General features: G+C 44.9%; 1 protein-coding gene across 2 annotated transcripts in view; it reads right to left on the bottom strand.

The window, feature by feature from the left end:
• The window catches only part of Myocd (myocardin), a 95,035-nt gene extending 86,152 nt beyond the window's left edge, over nucleotides 1-8,883 (bottom strand). The window contains exon 1 of one of the 2 annotated variants that reach the window (XM_041665427.1): nucleotides 8,563-8,883. In XM_041665427.1, the coding sequence (XP_041521361.1) occupies nucleotides 8,563-8,617 (55 nt within the window). In that variant the 5' untranslated portion in view covers nucleotides 8,618-8,883. The remainder of the gene's footprint in view (nucleotides 1-8,562) is intronic. The other variant, XM_041665428.1, reaches the window with a different exon arrangement.
• Between the last annotated feature and the right edge of the window lie 11,970 nt (nucleotides 8,884-20,853).

The following is a 20,853-nucleotide window of genomic DNA, read 5'->3' as shown; positions in this document are numbered from 1 at the left end:
ATGAAATTTATTTAAAGATTATGAACATCAGTTTTCCCAACAGACTTTCTTGGCATCATTTTCTGCAATTATGAACAACTGCTATCACGTAAGAGTAAGTCCATGCTTTTGTCTGCCTGTACATATACACGCAGGTAGTGCGTATGTGTGTATGGATCTGTATGCAGGACCACGCATATGTGATCCTGGCCCTCTGGTAACATTTCTCTCTGAATCTTAATTACTAAATAGTTCTTACATATCTATATATAATGTCTTAGAGTAGATTTCTTCTCATGATTTTACTGGCTTGAAATTTTTCCTTTTAAGACAAAATGATATTTACTAGTCAAGTTGCATAAAAATACTGAGATGGGGGTGGTGTGAATAACATAAATAGTACTAAAACAACTACCTTCATTAATAACTATTTGGTGCTGATAACAATACCTGGGACCATATTTGGAGTTGTAGCCAGAAGGTTTGTTAAACCCACTAGTTTAGGTGTGTATGTGTATATATGTATGCATTTGTACATGTTTCTTTATACATGTCCATGTTTTTATATTTGTATATGTGTGTTGTATATGTTTTTATATGTGTGCCTATATGTGCATGTGTATTCGTATGTGTTTGTTTACATGGGTATGTGTTTGTATATGTGAATTATGTATAGTGTTTTGTGTGTGTGTATGTGTGTGTGTCCACACATGTGTATATGGTGTATATGGTACAGGTCAGGGGCAGGAAGGGAGGAGATTGCATTACCCCAGTGCAGTGGGACACACAGATTCATAACTGCTCTTCAAGTCATTTGACATCTTGAGCCTCTCCCTCTTTATCTGTATCATGGGAGAAGTATTTCCATCCACGAGTCTTTTCTAAGGCTCAGTGAGATCATAGACAAGCTCATGGCTAATAGGTTCAGAAACGCCTAGCCCTCTTCTTTGACAAGTTATCAGCTATCATTGGTAGTCTGCTTCCTAAAGAATAGATCATATAGGACTTTCTAAACAAACACTGAGAAGACACAAAAGTCTCATTGAACACCACTTGCCATTGGAAAAGAATGCAAGATGAGCCAGTTCTACTGCAGGCAAGAATTTGTCACCTGGCGAAGTAGGCCAGGGTTGATCTAGCTATGCAAATGCCAGCCACCACCGTGGATGACGAAAAAGTCCGTTATTCCCACACTCAGGTACTAATGAGGACTTCTCAGAGTAGTCAAAGCAAGGACAAGACCCCCTTCTGTTCTTAAAGCAGTGGTTCTCAACCTTCCTAATGCTGCGACCCTTTAATACAGTTCCTCATGTTGTGGTGACCCCAACCATAAAATTATTTTCCTTGCTACTTGATAACTGTAAATTTGCTACTGTTATGAATCATAATGTAAACATCTGTGTTTTTTGATGGTCTCAGGTGTCCCCCTGTAAAAGGGTCATTCAACCCAAAAGGGGTCGTGACTCATAGGCTGCAAAGCACTGTCTGCAAGGGTTTCATAGAGTTATGGGCAATAATTTTTCAGATAAGTATTATGCATATATGAAATCAAAACTAGCTGAATTTTCCAATACAAATGATTTGTAAATTTCCACACACATGCTTTTTGGAATAGGGAGTCTTAAAACAGAATTACACTTGTGTTGAGCAGCCAGAAGGAAATATTTACAACATTATGCTGAACAACAGAAAGGGTTACCCGGACAATCTCATTCTAACAAATCTCCACAAGGCCTTTCAAGTTTCAAGGAGATTGCTGTCTGGTTCAGGTGAACAACACACAACACTTTGTTTGTTTGTTTTTTTAAATTTTTTTTTTTTAGCTTCACTGAAACTTCTGGAACTTTACCTTGTCCCTACAACCTTGCCCACAGTCATGCAGACACCAAGACTCACTGGCTTCCTTAAAGAAAGTGTGTTTCTAGGAACGAGTGAAGGCAGAACTGTTTACAGGACGCTTTCATCAGGTCGCATCATCCGTACAATGGAGATGCTCGAGTCACTCACATCCTCTAAGAGATAGCGGATGCCTTTGTACCACTAAACAAAGGCCCCTGGAGGGAGCCATAAACTGGGGGTGGGGAACCCTTACTGGTGTGTTCATTCAGAAGAACAGCAGGCAGGAGGTGCTGGTTATGGCATAGAAAGTGTTTGAGAGTTGCATATTCATTAGTCATTGCTGCACATACCAACTGTCACCAGGTCCCTACATGAAAGCTCACCCAGCAAATACATTTTACACTATTACAAGGCCTTCATTTACTTTAAGTCTACAGCTGGTCATAGGGAGGTAACATGGCTGAACATGGCAAATGTCAGTCAGAGAGAGAGACAACTGCCTGCCCGTGAGTTCTCCAGGTAAAGAGTGAGTTTATCTTCCCTCATTTTCAGGAGAAAAGAAAGACAGTATTCTCCTGTCAAAGATTCTAGAGGGTATTTGGGGGGCACTGTGGAAAAGCCCAGACAGCAATGAGTGTTATTTATTGTAGATTTCTGGGGATAAATGATACATCCCTTTTGAACAAAATCTGGCGAACTCTCTGTTTTGTCTAAGAATAGTGATCCACATCTGGCTGAGTAAAGCTTGATTTATTAACAATTCTAAAAAAAAAAACCAAACAAACAAAAAAAATTACCTGCTTAGTAAAGTAGAAAAATCTGAGGACTTAAAGTATAAGGTCGCAAAGTCATTTGGCTAATGGCTGTTGTTATTGTTGTTAATCATATGTATGTCCGTCAAGATCCTTGAATTACTCCGTGTTGCTTTCCTGCGGAACTCACATGCCAGCGTGTCAAGCGAGCCATTCCCAGAGGGAGAGTACCATTTCCCCCTGTAACCTAAGTCCTTAGTAACTGTCAGAGGTCTTTTCTTCAAAGAGTCCTGCAGCTGCAGAGGCCATGAGTCATTTTGCCAACATGCACATGGAGGACCAGAGAGCGGAGCCAACTTTCCCAAGATCATGCCATCAGGGAAGATGTAGTTGTCATCCACGTGGCTCTGCCTACAGACGAGAGGGGATAGTAACGGGAAGCAGATGCCTGCAGAGTGCACCTGCTGGTCCTCTGTCCCCACCTGGATGGAGATGCTAGGGTGCCTGCTCAACATCTGTTCTGTGGCTTGTTATGGATTAACTGCAGCTGTTCTCACTAAGGTTAGGCTTTTCTTAAACAACTTTGAACCCTGGGACTGAGGACTTGGCCTCTGCCTTGGGTCTAGTTTTTCTTCAGTTGAACATTAGGTTGGAGAACATTGGAACAAGCTCAATACAATTCAATATAACGATTTTCTGACTATCCCTGTCATGTACTACAGCAGATAAAATGAATGCCATTTGCTCGGGCCTTCAACGTGTACCCACTCCCCACTTGGTCACATGCCCCTCACCATGCTGGGGACAGAACCTGGAGCACTCCGCACGCTAGGCAAGTGCACACATCCTGGCACCATCTCCAGGCTCTTTTAAAGAAACAGAGGTAACAACTCAATTCATCACGGTCCCCGGTGCGTGGCACACAGCCACAAGACTCACATCTGCCCATCAGTAGTTTTACTTAACTAATCTGCCTACAGGAGTTAAGCATGGAATGACCACTTCCAAACTCCAGAGCAAACCCTACTTCCTTACTCTGGGTTCCTCCCCCACTCGGATAGTATTCTGGATTTTAAATTCATACACCCTGTTCTTTCCGGGCCTTATTATTGCTTGCTAACGAAGATAAGAGCTGGCTGCAGTTCTCAATGTTGTACTCACCAACTCCGCACCCCCTTTTTAAGTTAATTTCAACACCTACCCACACACTGAAAAAAAAACCAGATAACCTTTACTTTAATTGTTTTTGAACGGTCTTTGTGGGAAATACAAGTATTTAACGTTTTTTTTCTGAAGCCATGAGGAGCAAACTCCGAGTCTACTGAAGACACAGTGTATTACCGAGTGACCCCCCAGCTCTTAGCACATGTTTGTGGGGGTGACCCTTCCATGCCAAGTCCTGGCCTAGGTGGTAGAATGTAAAAACAATGAACCAAAACCGGGCAAGAATTCTTCTTATACACATGGGAAAATAGTAAACCAATAAATAAGTAAAATGTTTAGTCTGTGCAAAGGTTTTGAGTGGATAGGGGATAAAAATAGGGAAGGCAGAAGGGCGGGCCTCTTGCCTCTAACTCAGACAGGGATAGAGGAAGGAGCCCATGCTGGGTGAACAAATCCACTACTGTCGGACTCGGGGAAATGCAACGGTCTCTAGAAGGCGATCCTAGTCAGACATTGTAAGTGTCTTCGCCCTTTACAAAAGATTTGAAGTATCACTGGGCATGGAGGCTCATGTCTATAATCCCAGCACCAGGAGGTTGAGGCAGGGGGATCACCATAGTTCTAAGCCATCCTGGGCTACATAGTGAGCTATAGGTTACCTTGGCCTAGAAAGTTAACTGATCTACAAAGTAAATAAATAATTAAAAGATGAGTTAAGATTCCTATTTAAAAACTGAAATACAATTTGTTAAACTCCAGTTAGTTATGGTCTCATATGATAATGCTTTAACATTTAAAATTAATGCTTGTAGTGTTCTAAAAATTTGCACAAACAGGTAAGGCCATTCAGTTGGGAGTGGGCAGAAGTAAAGTCTGGGGATAACCAACGAAATGAATCGGTTAGAAATCTTCTCTTTTACGCTTGACAAAAACACAGACTAAAGAAGCCAAATTAAATCCATATCCATCCTGGTTATATGTAATAGAAAAGGCCTCCCTTAAGGTTAAATTTGTTGTCTAGGACTTTAAAACTAGTTAATGGTTTAAGGCAGCGTCATGATATTTTTTAGGGTATAGTGGACTTGCTTCAGTAGTGACTACGATGGTAAATCAGGGACCAGCCTCTCCAACTAATGGCTTCACCTCACAAAAGAGACAATTCAGTCTCTATTAAGGATCTAGTTTAATGTGGGACTTAGTAATCTCCTACACTGTCTGCAGGATGGAGGACAGAGGGACAGGAAGGGTCCAGAATCCGTCAGGGAGGCCCTGGGCTTTGTCTTGAAGGACAAGCAAGGACTCACATACATGGGAGGCCGGACTCTGAGCACTGAGTCTTCAGTGCTTATTTTGATAACCCCCAGCTTCTTTTAGCTACAGTTGTGTGGTAATAGCACCCCCTCCTTGCCAGGAAGGCAGAAGTAAACCTGACGGCTTCCTTCCTTCTAAATCATGGGTCTGCCCCAGATCACCCAGGTTTCCTCTCATACTGCCCCACCTAAGTCTGAGTCTTAGCTAAGATATGAATTCTGCAATTTAGGGTACCCGAAATCTCAAGAGACTCATGGGATATTTGCCAGGAGAGCAGAACACTGGAGAAACAGTTCTGGGACTGTAGGTGATTGCCGAGGAAAATATTACAGGCACAGGGAAATAAATGCGCCTTTCAGAGAAAATGTTGTCCTGAATATTGATAAATACTGAAAGCTTATCATTGTTCAAAATTAAAACTGAACAGGCTGTTCTATTTGCCAAAACTGAGAAGTCTACATTTCTGAGGAGCAAGGCTGGCAACATCGGGTACCGAGTTTGCTTTGGTTTCGGCTTTTTAGATGGGTAAGAGGGAGACAAAGGGCGAAAACCTGGAAATGCGTTGTTTTCTTTTGAAACAAAAACCATGAGGGAACCTCTTTCCTTTTGATTTCCCTGGGTTTCTGTGTATGTCCTTGTATTTTGTGGACAAAGAGATTGATACTAAGAAAAACTGCAGAAAGTGACACCAATTACAAGTATTGAATTAACAATGAGAAAACAAACGTTATAAAAAATGTGATCAGTTTAAAAATAACAACCATACAATTGTAGGCGAGCTGTTTCCTACTTACACTTCGCCCTCACCCTCCAACCCCCACCCCCCACCAGGGCCATACAGTCTAATAATCTCACTTGTTCCCATACCATCTTTATGCCTGCTAAGAGCCATGCATGATACCAAAGGGACCTAAGAAAACACCTTTCCACTTGGACAAGTTAAATAACCAAAGTCTAGAGGGAAACCAGGGCAGATTGAGGATCCCAGCGCCAAAGAGCATCAGTCCTGAGGGCTCAACAGCGTTGGTCTGTGTCCTAAATAATATGTTCGGGTTATCATATTTAGCTCTTATAAGCACCATAGAAACGCCTTCGTTATTCAGGTGTGAGATGAGTAAGACAGAGAGAATTATGACTCTGGCCTAGGCAAGAGGTCACATAGCTAAAAGGTAGAGATGGTGGCTGAAACCCCAGCTACTCTGGCTGAGACCCTTACACTCAGCTATGACACCCTGCTTCTGTCAGAGAAGATTAATTTACATGACCAAACATATTCACCAATGTAAACACTCAGAGTCCCTAGCTCCTATGGTGGGTCAGTCAGTTAATCACAAGGCTACTTGGACAGAGTTAGTGGAAAGTTGATAAGCCATTGCTGTCATTCACTCCAGTTTCAATATGAAAGGAACTAACTGTCTGTGGACTGGGACTGCACTGTATCACAGCAAGTCCATTACTATCATCACAAAACAATCGGGCTTCGGTTAGTTTTGAAATATTAATTTTAAAAGCACAATACCAGGGTCTACTATTAAAGTGAATATTCACTGCCCTATAGGAAGCTTTGAGTTTGTGGCTGGAGTTCCTCAAGAAAAGAAGAGGAGGCCCAAAAAGCAGGACAGGGTGGATGAGAAGGAGGAGGGAGAGAGGGAGAGGGAGAGAGAGAGAGAGAGAGAGAGAGAGAGAGAGAGAGAGAAGTGGAAGCCTTCCTCATTCACTGTAAGCCACAAAGTGAAGCCAAGTTCCCTTGCCAGCCAGGCCTTGAGAGACATATGTCCACTTTGGTCATGCTGTCTAGAAAGTATACCTAGTATTTACAGGCTGTATATTTTCCTTCATTTTGTATGGGATTATCAACCATGGCATCTCAGAAGCCCACCTTGTTTTGGCCATCCTAGATTCCAGTTTCCCCTGTTTATCAAAGAGGGGGGATTAAGCTTCCTGCTTTGGTATCATGCTTCCCAAAACTGCCTTCCTTATGACACAAAGGCCTGAGGAAAAGTAAGGCTGTTTTTCTCCAAAGTTCCAGGATAAAGTTCTGCAGGTTCCAGCCGGAGAGCTCAGGCCTCCACAAACCACTGAGATGGGGATTGGAACGGTGTGGATACTGTCTTTCCTCCCCACTGTTAGCCCAGGGGTCCTTGGCAAATCTGTTTTGCAAGCTCACTATTGAGAACATCACCAAATCCTTTTAGAGACTCTCCCTAATCCCCTCCTCCTCCTCCTCCACTAAACCACACAGGAGCATTTGAAATAAACCCAGCTTAATGCAAAAACAAAAGGACATCCTCACTACTTCAGAAAGGTGGCAGTATTGCCTTGCGGTTTTGAGCAAGCTACCAAACTTGTGAGGTCTCTGATTAACAGACTAACCACCTCTCCTCGACATGGAAAGGAAAGGACGGATGAAACCCATGGCTAACACTGGTGGCTAGTGGCTAGGAGATATTCCCCCAGAGCTGCAGGGGCACTTTAAGCTCTTGAGTCTTCAACTTGTCCCACTGTATAGAGCCACAGAAAATCTATAGTGGGTCCCATAGACAGCCAAAGACCAGGAGCAGCTAAGGCAGTTACAGAGGCTCCTGTTGGCCCATCACTCACTGTGCTCAGTTTTGAACCAACCATCTCAAGTCAAACAATCATGTAGCCCATGTAGAAGGGCCAAGAGAAATAATCGAGAACAGGAGACACCAGCATCCAGCCGACACCTGTTACAACCGAGTTCTCATCCAAAGGCTCCTTCTCAGAAGTAGTGTTCCACCATCAATGAATGGTCTGTTACCACCGTTATCAAAGCAACAACATGCAAAGCTAGGTGGCCCTGCCCAGGATGCTGATGGGAACCCACACACTCCTGCACCTCCTGTAGGCCTCCATACAAACCCTTTCCTGCTACTCACCTCTCTTGAGTGTGCCTTCAGAAGTTTCTCTGTGTGCCACTAACACCACAATTTTAGGGGAAACTGTCCATTTATAAATATCAGATGGTTTGGGAAAAAAATATTTGTGGCACTGGTTTTTCCCCCCCCACAGTGATGTCATTTTAAATTCTTAGTGTGCTCCAAATTAGCTATTTTTACTTCCTCCGAGTGACTTTTTGGGAAATACATTTGTTTGGATTAGCTACATGTTAAGTGACCCCTGGACTTGATATACAGTTCTAGGTTCATCTCCTCAGCAGTTGTAGCTGATAATGCACCCACTCGCTAACTTCAGATCCCGCTTTATCCCTTTTCAACACTGTTTGCTTTGGAGAGGCCCCTCAAATTTTTCTATTTACCGATAGAGGAGAAATATAGAAAAAAAATAAAGACATTGGATTATTCATAAACAAAACTCACATTCAACACAGGTGAAAGGGAAGGCATTTGAAGGCATTCAGTCAAACACAGTTGTTCACTTTGGGGGAACAGAGCAGAGGCCGCCAGCGCAGGCCCAGGCATTCATTGGAAAGCAGTTGAGTGGAGAGTGGTAGAAACGAAAAGTTTAAGAAGGAGTGCTGAACGCCTTACTCTACCTGATCGGAACTTCCTTCTAATCAGCAAAGAGTGCTCAGACCCCAGGAGTGTCATGGTGAATCTCAGCAAGCCGCTGGTCGCTGGCCAGACGCCCCCTGCTTTTCACCAGAAACTGGCTCCCGGGAGCCCAGAGGACAGCAGCTAACAACCCAGAATTCATCCAACTCTCGGGGAGCTCCCTTGGGCAGGAGGACGTACAGTGGCCGCCAGTGTCCCCGGAAAACTGGCGCCTCCCCCCTCGCCGCGTGCGAGGCTAATTAACTCCCAGCAGGCAGGACCCTCCTCCTCTCAGGGTGGCCAGGAGCAACCGCATCCTAGGCGTTCCTGGCTGATGTCATAGGCTGCCAGCGGTCGCGGAGTATCGCCACCACGCCTTTATGAAGGTCCCAAGTTTGCTATCTGATCCTCTTTACTACTGACAGGAGATCAGCCAATCAGGAGCGGCTAGCGGGGCCTGGGGACCCGGCGAGGCCCCTGGAGTCTCAGCAGCCCGCTCACTCTTAACTCTTTGCAGAAGATTAAGCAGCGGCTTCTGGCCGGGGCGGGAGTCTGCACTGACACCGCTAAATCGGCTGCCCAGAGGCTGCAGGTGGCGCCCAGCGGCGTTAGGACCATACCCCGCGGCGCTGCCTGTGCGCCACCCGGGTGTCTCCAGCCTGCTGCAGGTCTCGGGAAGCGACACCTTCAGAACCCGCTGGTGCCCTGGCCAAGAAGCCGGGGTTGCAACGCCCGGGAGGGCCGACTTTCTGCATCGGAGCAGTGGTGTATCGAGGAGACCCAGTATCTCATAGCAGCTATAGCCGCCCGAGACAACGTCCCAGGAGGTGGCGGAAAGCCTTTCGCTGTGGTTGGATGCTCTCTTTGGGGACACAAGAAACTTTGTGTCTGGGGACTGAGCGGAGGGGGAAGGTGTAAGAGAACCTACGGGGTTCTAAGCAGGGTGGGCCTTGGGGACTTAGGCAAGCCAGGTTGGAAAGGTTCACCCCCCCCCAACCCCATCCTTTTCTTAGTGGGAAATTCACCGTGCACCCAAAGCGGCGCTGAGGCACGTTTCTAGGGCTCCCTGGGGTGACAAGGGTCCCGCGTGCATCATTAACCACAACAGATATTTGGTCTAAGACGAAGACATAAATAAAAACAAATCAAACTGTATACACACACTACACAATTTGTCATTATTGCAACCTTCTGCGCACGTGGGCTCCCAGGAACCATCCCTTACATCTCTGCTTTTGTCTCAAAACTCTGAATTCTTGAAAGATCATCCAAGGACAGGTGAAAGCCTACAGTGACAATAGCTCCTGGGGCTAATCTCTGTGCTGACCCGGGCTTCTGCCTCCAGCCTCTGTTGTTGAACCCACCCGAGGCTGACTAGACCTTCCTTTTCCTCACTCTCTGGGCTGCCCCCTTGTTGGTGTGAATTACATTTTCTGGATAGGCAACCTCCTTAATCGGAGTGGAGGTGGAGCCATCCTACCCAACTTCCTCTTGCCAATAGGGTTGGGCAGCCCAGGCCTGTGACTGGCTGCCTCCGGAAGCTCAGCGGTGGCTTGCAACATTCCACAAGCAGTGCTGGACTGGGCTGTTCCTGTGGGAACAAAACCCCACCGCGTTAATGGCTTACATCAAGCAAGATTCATTACCGTGCAGGTTTGAAGGCTGGGAGTTAGAAATGGGCCGCACTGGGTTAAAATCAAGGTGTTGGCAGAGCTGAGCTCCCTCCTGGAAGCCCATGAAGAGAATCCATTTCCTTTCCCACTCCAGCTACTAGAGGCCACCCATGTTCCTTGGCTTCTGTCCTGTTCTTCCATCTTCCCAAACAGAAATTGTGGGTCAGATTCTTGTTACATCTTATCAGTCTAGCGCCTCCCTCCCCACCTTCTGCATCTCTCTTTGAGTTAACCTTACTTTAAAGAAAAGCTCTGTCAAGCTAAGGGGTTATGAACCTTAATTCCCACTTGCTATGTAACGTAACATAATCACTGCTGCCTGAGATTAGACCATGAAGGGGAGGGTGTGATATTTTGGGTCACGTAGAGTGAGTGGCTGTCTTCCTTCCCAGCTTCTCTTTGTTAGAGCTAAACCCAACAGTACAGGTCTCGACGAAAGAAAATAAAAGAGAGGAAGATTTGGGAGGGGCAGCTCAGGTGTCTAGAAGAGCCCTAAGCAGGTCTGAGATGCATGCGGCAGGGGCTACTCCAGAGATCGGAGGTAGTAGGATAAGGAACATTATAAAACGATAGTCCTTATAAAATTATAAACCATTATAATCCTGTGGAGAAAGCTATTCTGTGCAACATTTGAAAAGAAAGAACTGAAGAAAAGAAACGAGCGGATCTTTACAGCGAGGGTAGAGAGGCCGAGAGGGTGCCCCCAGCCCCTTAACGGGGAATTCTTGTTTAGTGGGAGTTGTGATGAAATCGAGCGAAGGAGCCAGCCCAGGGGTCTTCCTCACCCAGAGGGAGGAAGTATGTTTGAGTATGTGCTTGGAGACAGGAGCATGGGCCCTCTTTTGTTTTCTTTTATGGCTGCCCTTTAATGAGAGGTCTCCCCAATTAGTGCAGGCTGCCCTGGAATTCTTTCAGTTTTCCTCTCAGAAGGAGTTTATTAATTAACTTCTAAAATAATACTTTTATTATTTCTTCCAGTATTTCATATATTGTACTTTAATCATATTTGATCATATTCATACTTCCTCCCCCAAGACAACCCAGATCAACTTTTTCCACCCTCCTCACTTCCCTACCCATCCAACTTTGAGTTGTCCTTGTGGTCACCCCTTCTTTTTCCTTCTCTCCCTCCTCCTCCCCCTCCTTTTTTTTTCTTTATTTAACCTCATTGTCTTTGGTTTGTGCTGCTTAACTGCTCTCAGGAGTAGGGTCTGCTCAGGTTGACCACAGTCCTGCCTCAGCCTGCGGAGTGCTGGGATTAAAAGTATGTATCACCAAACCCCCTTTCTTAGTTTCTTTTCCTTTTCTTCTTCCTGCCTCTTTCTCCTGCCTCTCTGTCTCTTGGCCTCACCCCCACCAACCCCATTCTGAGTTGGGAAATCCTGATAACCATAACCCTCTTCAGTTTTTCCCATCAGAGTATAGAGCAGCTGTCTTTTGCCCTCTGGGATTTCTAGCCCTTATGGCTTAGGATATCTATGGGTATAAAAATGCGCATTATGGAGACTCATCCTTTGCCCTCTGTGGTCAAATATTTTTATGACTTTTTGGGTGGAATTTGGACAGACTGTTCCCCGGGAGAATGGAATCCCGGACAGCTGCTGCCAGAGCAGACTGTAGCAAAGCAGCCATGGCTGCCACTGCAGTCTGACTCCTCCGCGGTGATTCTTCGGGGTCCGCCCCCTCTCACAGGGCATCATTTTGTTTTGATTTATTTTACTTTGCTGTTAGTCATTTCTTTTACTATGTCACAAATTATAGCCACACGACACGTAAGGATGGCTCAATCTACCGTGAACTAAGGGAGCCCACATACAAGGATGCCCTCTTAGGATTGTATGCTCTTATATAGGGATGAAAAAGAAGACATTCTAGCTAAAAGATAGACTTACCAATCTCTGTTGCTAAGCTGAGAGTGGTGGTGCTTGCCTGTAACCTCAGTGCAAGGGAGAGAGAGGCAAGAGGACCAGGAATTCACTGTCGTCCTCAGCTAGAGAGGGAGCTCCGGACAAAGGCTCTAGGAGACCCTGCCTAAAAGTTAAAACAAAACAAGGAGAAAGCCCGAACAACAACAACAATTCCTTCCCCTCTGTCCTTTGCTGATGCTTTCCCCCAAAGGTTGCTGAATAATACACTGCTCATAGGTCTGTGGTGACACAGGTAGAGATGGGAAAAATTAGGAAAGGAAAGAAAGCCTCATCTTTACCAAATAATGTACTGCAATCATTCTAGCGCCGCTTGCCATCTCCACCCTTCCAGCAGCAGCAGGTGGTAGTCACAGGGAGCAGTGTTCTCCTCCAGCCTCCTTTTTCCTTTCACAGATCTAATGGCAAGCAATCAGAGGATCATTTGCTCTTCCTTCAGGCACTCTGAATACACACTCCAGGATCTGTCTGAGTCACGGGGCAAGCACCCAGTCCAGGAGATTTGCAAACTCAAATGAGCTGAGTGGGAGGAAGGTAAGAAACAAAATGTAGGTTAGTAAAGGTTAGCATACAGCCAGGGAAGCAGCAGAGAGCTTGCCCAGCCCCAAGGCTCTGCGGCCATTTGGAAGGAAATATAGATCTACCCTGCCATGTTTGACAACTGTTCTGAGAATTGGAAATCCAAGGGATAAAACACACTGGGTTTTGTAAACACAAACAATTAGCAGCAGCAGTAATGAAATACGCCCTACTCTATGACTGCTCTGGCTGCGGGGAAGTGCAGGTTGTTCAAAAAGTGCATAGAAAGTTGTAAGTATGATACTTAGTGTCAGAGAAGCTGCCTCCATGGAAGGATACTGTTACTATAAGCTCGCTGCTGACAGCTGCGTGGGAGCCACAGTCTCTTCACCGAGGTCCTGTCAGTGAAGTGGAGGTGGCCAGGTACAAATACTCGCCAGCTGTCTCCTCTTCCCAATCTAGGATGCTCTCAGCTGTCCTCTTCTCTCAGCACCCCTGGGACCCTGGCAGAGGGAGGTGGGTACAGTCTCTGCTGCATTAACTTCCTATCAAAAGAACATGAAGACACACTCATTGTGACATCAGGCTGAGTGGCCGTTTCATGCCACTATTAGCAGCCTGGGGAATGCAATTTAATTTCTCACCTCTGAGAAACCACTCAAACTCTAGTTGGGCAGGGGAAATAGGTTGAGTCACTGAAGGAATGCAGCCTCAGTCACTAGCTTATTTCAATTCCAGAAATATTTATGCTGCACCAACTGTGTTCTAGCAGCAAAGGAAATATAAAGATGGAACAGATAAGGGCCGGAACCGTGAGCTGAGAATACAATGGTGGGTCTCCCACAGGTTCCCAACAAACCTGAATCTGGGGTCACTCTGTGTTAGTTAATGTCATGATGTCTCAGGTGGAACTCAAGTCAGGCACACCTGCTCTCTTTCATGAAATTGAATATAAAAGGGCCTTTGCCCATTTTAAACAAAGACTTCAATTTAAACAAATGGTAAAATAAAATGTAGTTTCAGTTGAAAGAATCTGTCACAAACCTCTCTTTCTCTGCCTGCCAGAAACACTTCTCATCCTGCCTCCCTCCAGAAAGGGCAACAACGTGAAGGCAAGAGGATGATATTATAGGGTTGAGAGGTCATGGGCCCTGCATCTTCTCCACGTTGTCCTTCAATGTTCTTGCTAGTACTTTAAGAAGTGGAGACCACACACCAGCATAGACTCTCCTGGCATCTTTTGAATAAAGCCCATCCCTCTTTCCAGCCCCTTCTAGTTTGGTTGCAGAGCACGGAGGTTTTGTTCAAGCTACTTGAAGTTGCAGCTCTCCAATGGGCATGTCCTCCCAGTCCAGAGTGGGTGTAGGAAGACTCATTGCCTAGCTCTGTTTGTCCCGGAGCATATGGAAGATGGAAAAGCCTAGGATAGTGATTAAGCCACTGTCAGCTAAGCGTGAGTTTTATTCCACGACATATTCAACTTTTTGTTTGTTTCTAGAAAACCAAGATTAGCTCTTTGGTTTGGTTGACTCTTTGAGTGTGGCAGAGGAACCTACAGAAACAGTTTAAGACCAAGTTTATTTTGTCTCACAGTTTGAGTTGACGTAGTCCGTCGGGACAGGGAAGGTCTGATAGCCAACTTGAGCGAATGTGGGGAGAACCATGCCGTGCCCTCCTTTGGGAAGCAGAGGGAGATGAATGCTGATCTTTAGCTCATTTTCTTCTTTCAAGTCCCCAGCTCATGGGATGGTGCCCCCCCCCACACATTTAGAAAGGGCTTTCTTGACCTTTTTCTAGAAACATTCTCCCAGATGCATCCATATGTGTATCTCGTACAAGACTCCAGACTCAGTCAAAATGACAGGCAAAATACCCAGTACAATTTCTGGAGATGATGAGTTATCCAAGTTCATCTTTAGATTTTATTGGGGATAGAACATTGGTGATTTTTCTCTTCCTTGTAGACCCTATCTCGTGTCTCTATGTCCACCTGAAGTTTTTCTCTTGTATGTTCGACCACGGCCTATTGAGCTTGTTATAACTCCCCATTGGGTTGGCATAATCGAATGTGGGGTTTCAAAATATATGGCAATAGTAGAAGTTTTGTAGACTGTGGTGGTTTGAAAGAGAACAGGCCCCATAGGCTCATATATTCAAATGCTTGCACCCCAGTTAGTGAAATTGTTTGGGAAGGATTAGAAGGTGTGGTGTTGTTAGAGAAGGTACAGCCTTATTGGAGGAGGTATGTGACTGGGGGTGGGCTTTGAGGCTTCAAAAGCCTAAGCCAGGCCCAGTGTTACTCTCTCTGCCTTCTGCCTTTGGATAAGGATGTAAAGCTCTCTGACAGTTTGCTTCCAGCGATGATGATCATGGACACTGCTAAAACTGTAAGCCAGCCCCCAATTAAATGTTTTTTTTTTATGAGTTGCCTATGTTCTGGCATCTCTTCACAGCAATAGAGCAGTGACTAAGGCATGGACATGTAAGAGCTGAAAATCAATCTGGTAATCAATCTAAGGTGTTTCAGGCAAAGCTTGCCAGGGGTGGGTCACACTTCTTCACAGTCTTGGCTCTGAGCACACACGTGGGGTTTATACTGCGCATGTGTCTATATCACAGGTGTCCATACTGCACACGTGTCTATATCACAGGTGTCCATACTGCACATGTGTCTGTATCACAGGTGTCCATACTGCACACGTGTCTGTATCACAGGTGTCCATACCGCGCATGTGTCTATATCACAGGTGTCCATACCGCGCATGTGTCTGTATCACAGGTGTCCATACTGCACACGTGTCTGTATCACAGGTGTCCATACCGCGCATGTGTCTATATCACAGGTGTCCATACCGCGCATGTGTCTATATCACAGGTGTCCATACTGCACATGTGTCTGTATCACAGGTGTCCATACTGCACATGTGTCTGTATCACAGGTGTCCATACTGCACATGTGTCTGTATCACAGGTGTCCATACTGCACACGTGTCTGTATCACAGGTGTCCATACTGCACATGTGTCTATATCACAGGTGTCCATACTGCGCATGTGTCTATATCACAGGTGTCCATACTGCGCATGTGTCTATATCACAGGTGTCCATACTGCACATGTGTCTGTATCACAGGTGTCCATACTGCACATGTGTCTATATCACAGGTGACCATACTGCGCATGTGTCTATATCACAGGTGTCCATACTGCACATGTGTCTGAACCACAGGTCTCCAGGGAATGCTGTCTGAAATGCCTCAGTTCACATTCAAGACTTTTATATGTTATGAACTGCAGTGATTTTCACACTGAATGCAAAGACTTTTCTCTTACAAAAGCATAACAGTTCAGATACAGAAAAAAGACTTGAAATATTTTCCCACCGTCATTCCTCAGCATGTATTAAATTAGGAGATCTTTGGACTGTATTACATTAGAATGTTTGATTTTAAGATTACATTCAAGTTGCTCACTTGAGTGCCCTTAATAACCATTCAGTGAATTTTGATTTTGGACTAAGATGGAATTTCCAAAGCCATCTGAGATGGCTCTAAACCTGCTTCTAACAGTTTTTAGTTTGTATCTATGGAAAATGGCATTTTCATTATTGATGATGATGAAAACAAAACACTGATCAAGTTTGAGAAATATTGAAGACTCTCTACGTCCTACAGTATCAGATACTTAATGAAGATTTAATTCTACAGGTAAAAATAAACAATCTATCTTATCAATATGGAAATTCGCTTTCATCTTTAATAAATGCTAAAGTTGTATGTGGACAAAAGGGTTTTTTTAATGTCTACATAAGACTTATTTTTAGTAAGTGTTTGGTTTATAGGTCTATTTTATTTACTGATAAACTGGTGTCACATAAAGATTTCTCATGCAAAATGATACTGATTGAAGAAACTCAAAAGGTCTTGCTCTAGACCAATATGTTCAAGTGTTTTTCCACTTTGATTTCCCCAAAGCCTTTTGAAAACCCAAGTACAAAACCAAACTTACCTTCTTCTGTTCCACATTCCCTATGAGCCTCCTCCTGTCCCTGTGTTTACTTACCTGTAGTTTTCTGCCCTTTCAAGTGTATGGGAAACCATTTACCTGATTCTGACTTAGAGAATATCCCATTGCTAACACCTAGGCCTTCTCCCATCGCTATTCTATCTGTACCCATTCTTGAAGGCTCCTTGCAATTCCTCTTTTTGTTTAGCCTTGGTACTTCTACACTTAAGACCTTAGCTTTCTCTTAGTTTGTTACAAGTGTCTCTTAACATTTCCCTGCTCCAATTCATCTTCCATGTGATCATCAAGGTCATAATCTAAAATAGATCCCGCTGTTTCCTGTGGAACTCTTCAGTGCCAACAGATACCACCCACGCTTCTGAGCATGTCAGAGAAGGCTCTGTGGATCTAACCCTGTCATCTTCTTTTACTGCTTTCTTTTCTGTCTTCTTCATGTATTACCAGTAGCAAATAGCATTGAGCATGGTGGAGCCTTTCCATGTTCTCCGCTTTTCTTCTTTCCCTGTGGTGTGTCTTTGGTCTGAAATGTTCTTTTCCCCTTTTCTGCCCAGAAGTATATCAAGTCCCCCAAAACATTCCAGGTTTTATCTTGTTTCTATTCTCTTCTCTGACAGCCCCAGGCTGAGTTCATAGCACAGACAGTGTATTGGCTTGTTTTGTTGTTGTTGTTTGGAGACAAGATCTTGCCACAAAACCCAGGCTGGACTGGAACTTTCCAGTCTGTCTGCCTCAGTCTCCCAAGTAGCTAGAAAGAATGTTAGGACTGTAGCTCAGTGATAGAGCACTGACTTAGATTGTGTGTGACTGTGACCTTTGGTTCAACCCTCTTACAGAAGATAGATAGATAGATAGATAGATAGATAGATAGATAGATAGATACATACCAAGTATCTGGGAAGGCAGGCTTATGTGAGCATTCCAGAACATCAGTTATTTCCAATGCAAAGATTTTTCAGTCATCTGTGGGAGACTGAAAGACAGGAATAATGGTGCTGCTTTTATCTGTAACTCATAATAGTGTTTTCCTTCCTATCTCATTTTGTATCTCTCTTCTCACAATAACCTGCCCTTTGATGTATTTGTATTTTCACTCTTTTATATTTAGCAGTGTTTCTTGTCTCCCTTTTCCCTCCTACAATCAGTTTATAGACCTGGGGCTGACAATGGTGTGACTTTCCTTGAGTCTACAGAGAAATCTTAGGCAGTGGCTTGCTTTCACACAGCCTTGCTCAGTTTGGGTTGGTTGGTGGATGTAGAAGAAGCACAGTTTCGCTGGTCTGAATCATCCAGGGCCTGCTGGAGCAGTCTGCACCTCCCAGAGATGATGAATCCACCTCTGGTTCATAAAGTGTGACCCGGGAGTTTGCTATTTCCTTCAGCTTTTTCTGTGTGGGCAACTGGTCACACTGTCTCATGACTCCTCTTCTGAGTTTTGCTAGCTTGCCATCTCCTCTACTCCCCAGATAACAGGATGGAGGCCCCAAAATCTCTGCTCTACACCAGGAGACCTTACAAATCTTGTGAATATCATCTCGTTAATCTGGATGCTTAGCATGACTAAAGCGTGGCTAAACACCTCCCGTGGTGCCTGCAGAGCAGGGAAGGTGGGAGGCTGGCGGATCAAGCTGTAGATATGGCAGTCAGTCAAGGATCATCAAACCTCCTCTTTACATCACCCCATTTTCCCAAGGATGTGTACAGTCGAAGAGGAGCTCTTTCTGTCTGATGGGACACTGTCTGGAAAGGAGATCTGCCTCAGAAAGAGCAGGGTCCGCTGGGGGAGTTCAAACATTCTCTCAAATCTCCATCTGACCATCAAAAATATTACTGCATTTTAAATGCAATGGTGTGAAAAGGAAAAGCCCAAAGTGCAATTAAAACCAGCTACAGTAACAGTGAGGAAGTTCGTGGCGGGAGGCTTGTTTACCAAGATACCCTCAGGAAGCTGGTCCCTGGAACCCAGTGTTCAGTCAAAGGAAACTTTTAAAGTGACTGAACTCAGCAAACAGCCAAGGGATGCTCACTTTGAACCTAGCCCTGTGCAGCGGGAGTGACTTTTTATGAACCTGACTTGGATCTGTCCTGCCTTATGGGACTTCACCAGGCCCCCAGCCCCGGACCTCAGAGCTCAGACTGTCCCACCATGCCTCTCTTTTCTGGAGGATTTTCCTGTCTTCTAATTGCTCTGTTTTCATACTTTTCCCCAAAGACATTCCTACTTTTTTTTTCTTTTCACTTTCAAACACTCACAGGCGTTGCTTTCTTTGTGATTCTTGTTAACAGCCTTCAAGAGATTTAAGATGCTTTTTTTTTTCCTTGTGGAAGGTGACATAGGAGGCAGGGTTGTTGATTCGAGCGACCCGTTTCTAGTTAGAAGCAGAGCCAAGACCGGGGTTAACGTTCGTGGTCTTTCTGTGAAGCTACTCTTTCCACAGATTCGTTTGTCTCTGACTTGGCAGGCGGTAGAGCCCTGTCAGCAGCTCTCTGGGTATCCACATGCCCCGCAGAACCACTGCCCACGGGGGACAGGTGTTTCCTTTATCCCCCTGGGTGGCCAGCATTCATGTCAGGAAAATTAAACATCTCTAAGTTGTTTCCTGGCTCATGTAGCCTTTTCTTAAGAGTTCATTGCCAATTCCTGTTGGCTTTGGTGGGTGGGGGGGACTTCTGGAAAGTTCTTTATTATGAACTGACCTTGGTACTAACCCATTTAATTAAAAAAAAAACCCAGAGATTTTGTTACATTATCATATAAAACTAAAGAACAGTAAGTGTATATATGAGCCTTTCAAGACAGGAGTCGAGGAAACCCTGACATGTTTGACAGGAACATTGTTTAAAATGGCCAGAGGAGACAGAGTGAAATTTACATGACTGAGGTTGGGCTGGGTTTAGAAGGAGGGTTGAGGGAGCCAACCGCTCTGATGGTGTTATGGTCCTTTACCTTGTAGAGTAGCTATGCTGCCAGGAAGGATGGCTCTAGCAAATGTTGTGGGTCTTAGAAGCAAAGGCTCAAACACAGTTCCTTGACTGTACATTCTCTTGCCCGTGTGACTGTGGGGTAAGCTGCTTAACCTCTCTCTATGGAGAGAACTCAACACATACATACATGAAAAGCACCCTCAGAGGCCGGCACGAAGTGAACGAGAAGCAGCGATGAGAAGGGAGGTGGGGGATGGACAGCGAGTCCCTTTGCTAGAATCTCTGAGCTCATCTCCAGGCCGAGCACCAATGTACAGAGCACCCATATGTTTTAGAGTGTCCCAGCAGCACAGCTATGTGTCCTGGCAAGAAACTGCTTGTGGCTGCTGTGGCCTTCCTGCAGGTGTGGGAAAAGGGGTGTGGCCAGGGAGACTTCCCACAGCCTAGCTGAGTCTGTCCTTTTTTCATTTCCCTGGGAATATAATGTAATGAAATGCTCTTATGATAACTGTGGTATCTGAAGCAACGGCAGTCACAAAGGTTTGAGTTCTGTTTTATTTGGAAAGAAAAATCCCACTGAAATATTTGCTGGGGTTGAAGTCTATATATCTGGGATTAAAGATGCTGAAGTCTTTTCTCCCATCTCTCTATAATTTGGTCTTGTTGAAGAGTAGGTTTGAAGACTAAGCATGCCACAATACCTCCCAGGTGACAGAAGACAGGCATGCTATGACCCCTCCCAGGGGACAGAGCCCGGTATTAAAAGCTGGTAGACACATGTACCATCAACATTTTCTGAGGCTGGGAGCACAGCTCAATGGTAGAGTGATTGCCTACCATGTGGGGCCCTGGGTTTCATCCCTAGCACTGCCCCAAACCAGTTTCTTCAATTTGGCCTACAGCACATGTATTGTGAGCATGTACTTTTGCCTTCATACATGTCTAACCATTAGCTGGCACTGATTGGTCCTGTGCTCTAGATATTTGTAGTAGTTGTATGTATAGTTGTGGTATCTCATTTAGTATTTACAATTTGGGAAGTGGGTACATTTTTTTCTCCTGCAGATGGGGAAGCTGAGGTTCAGAGCAAGAACAGACCTTATAATAAGGCCTTCAGGGTGTCTATACTAACATTGCAGGGTCATCCCTGGAGCTTGGAAGGCCTTCTCTTGACATTTTCCATGTGGAAACTGGCATCTAAGGGAAGCAGAGGTGGTTATGTGTGTGTGT

The sequence above is a fragment of the Microtus oregoni genome, unplaced genomic scaffold, assembly GCF_018167655.1.
Source record: "Microtus oregoni isolate MIOR12 unplaced genomic scaffold, Mior012 000015F_ref0000493, whole genome shotgun sequence".
NCBI classification, from domain to species: Eukaryota; Metazoa; Chordata; class Mammalia; order Rodentia; family Cricetidae; genus Microtus; species Microtus oregoni.
The sequence above is the reverse complement of the archived record's forward strand: the minus strand, read 5'-3'. Positions and strand labels throughout refer to the sequence as shown.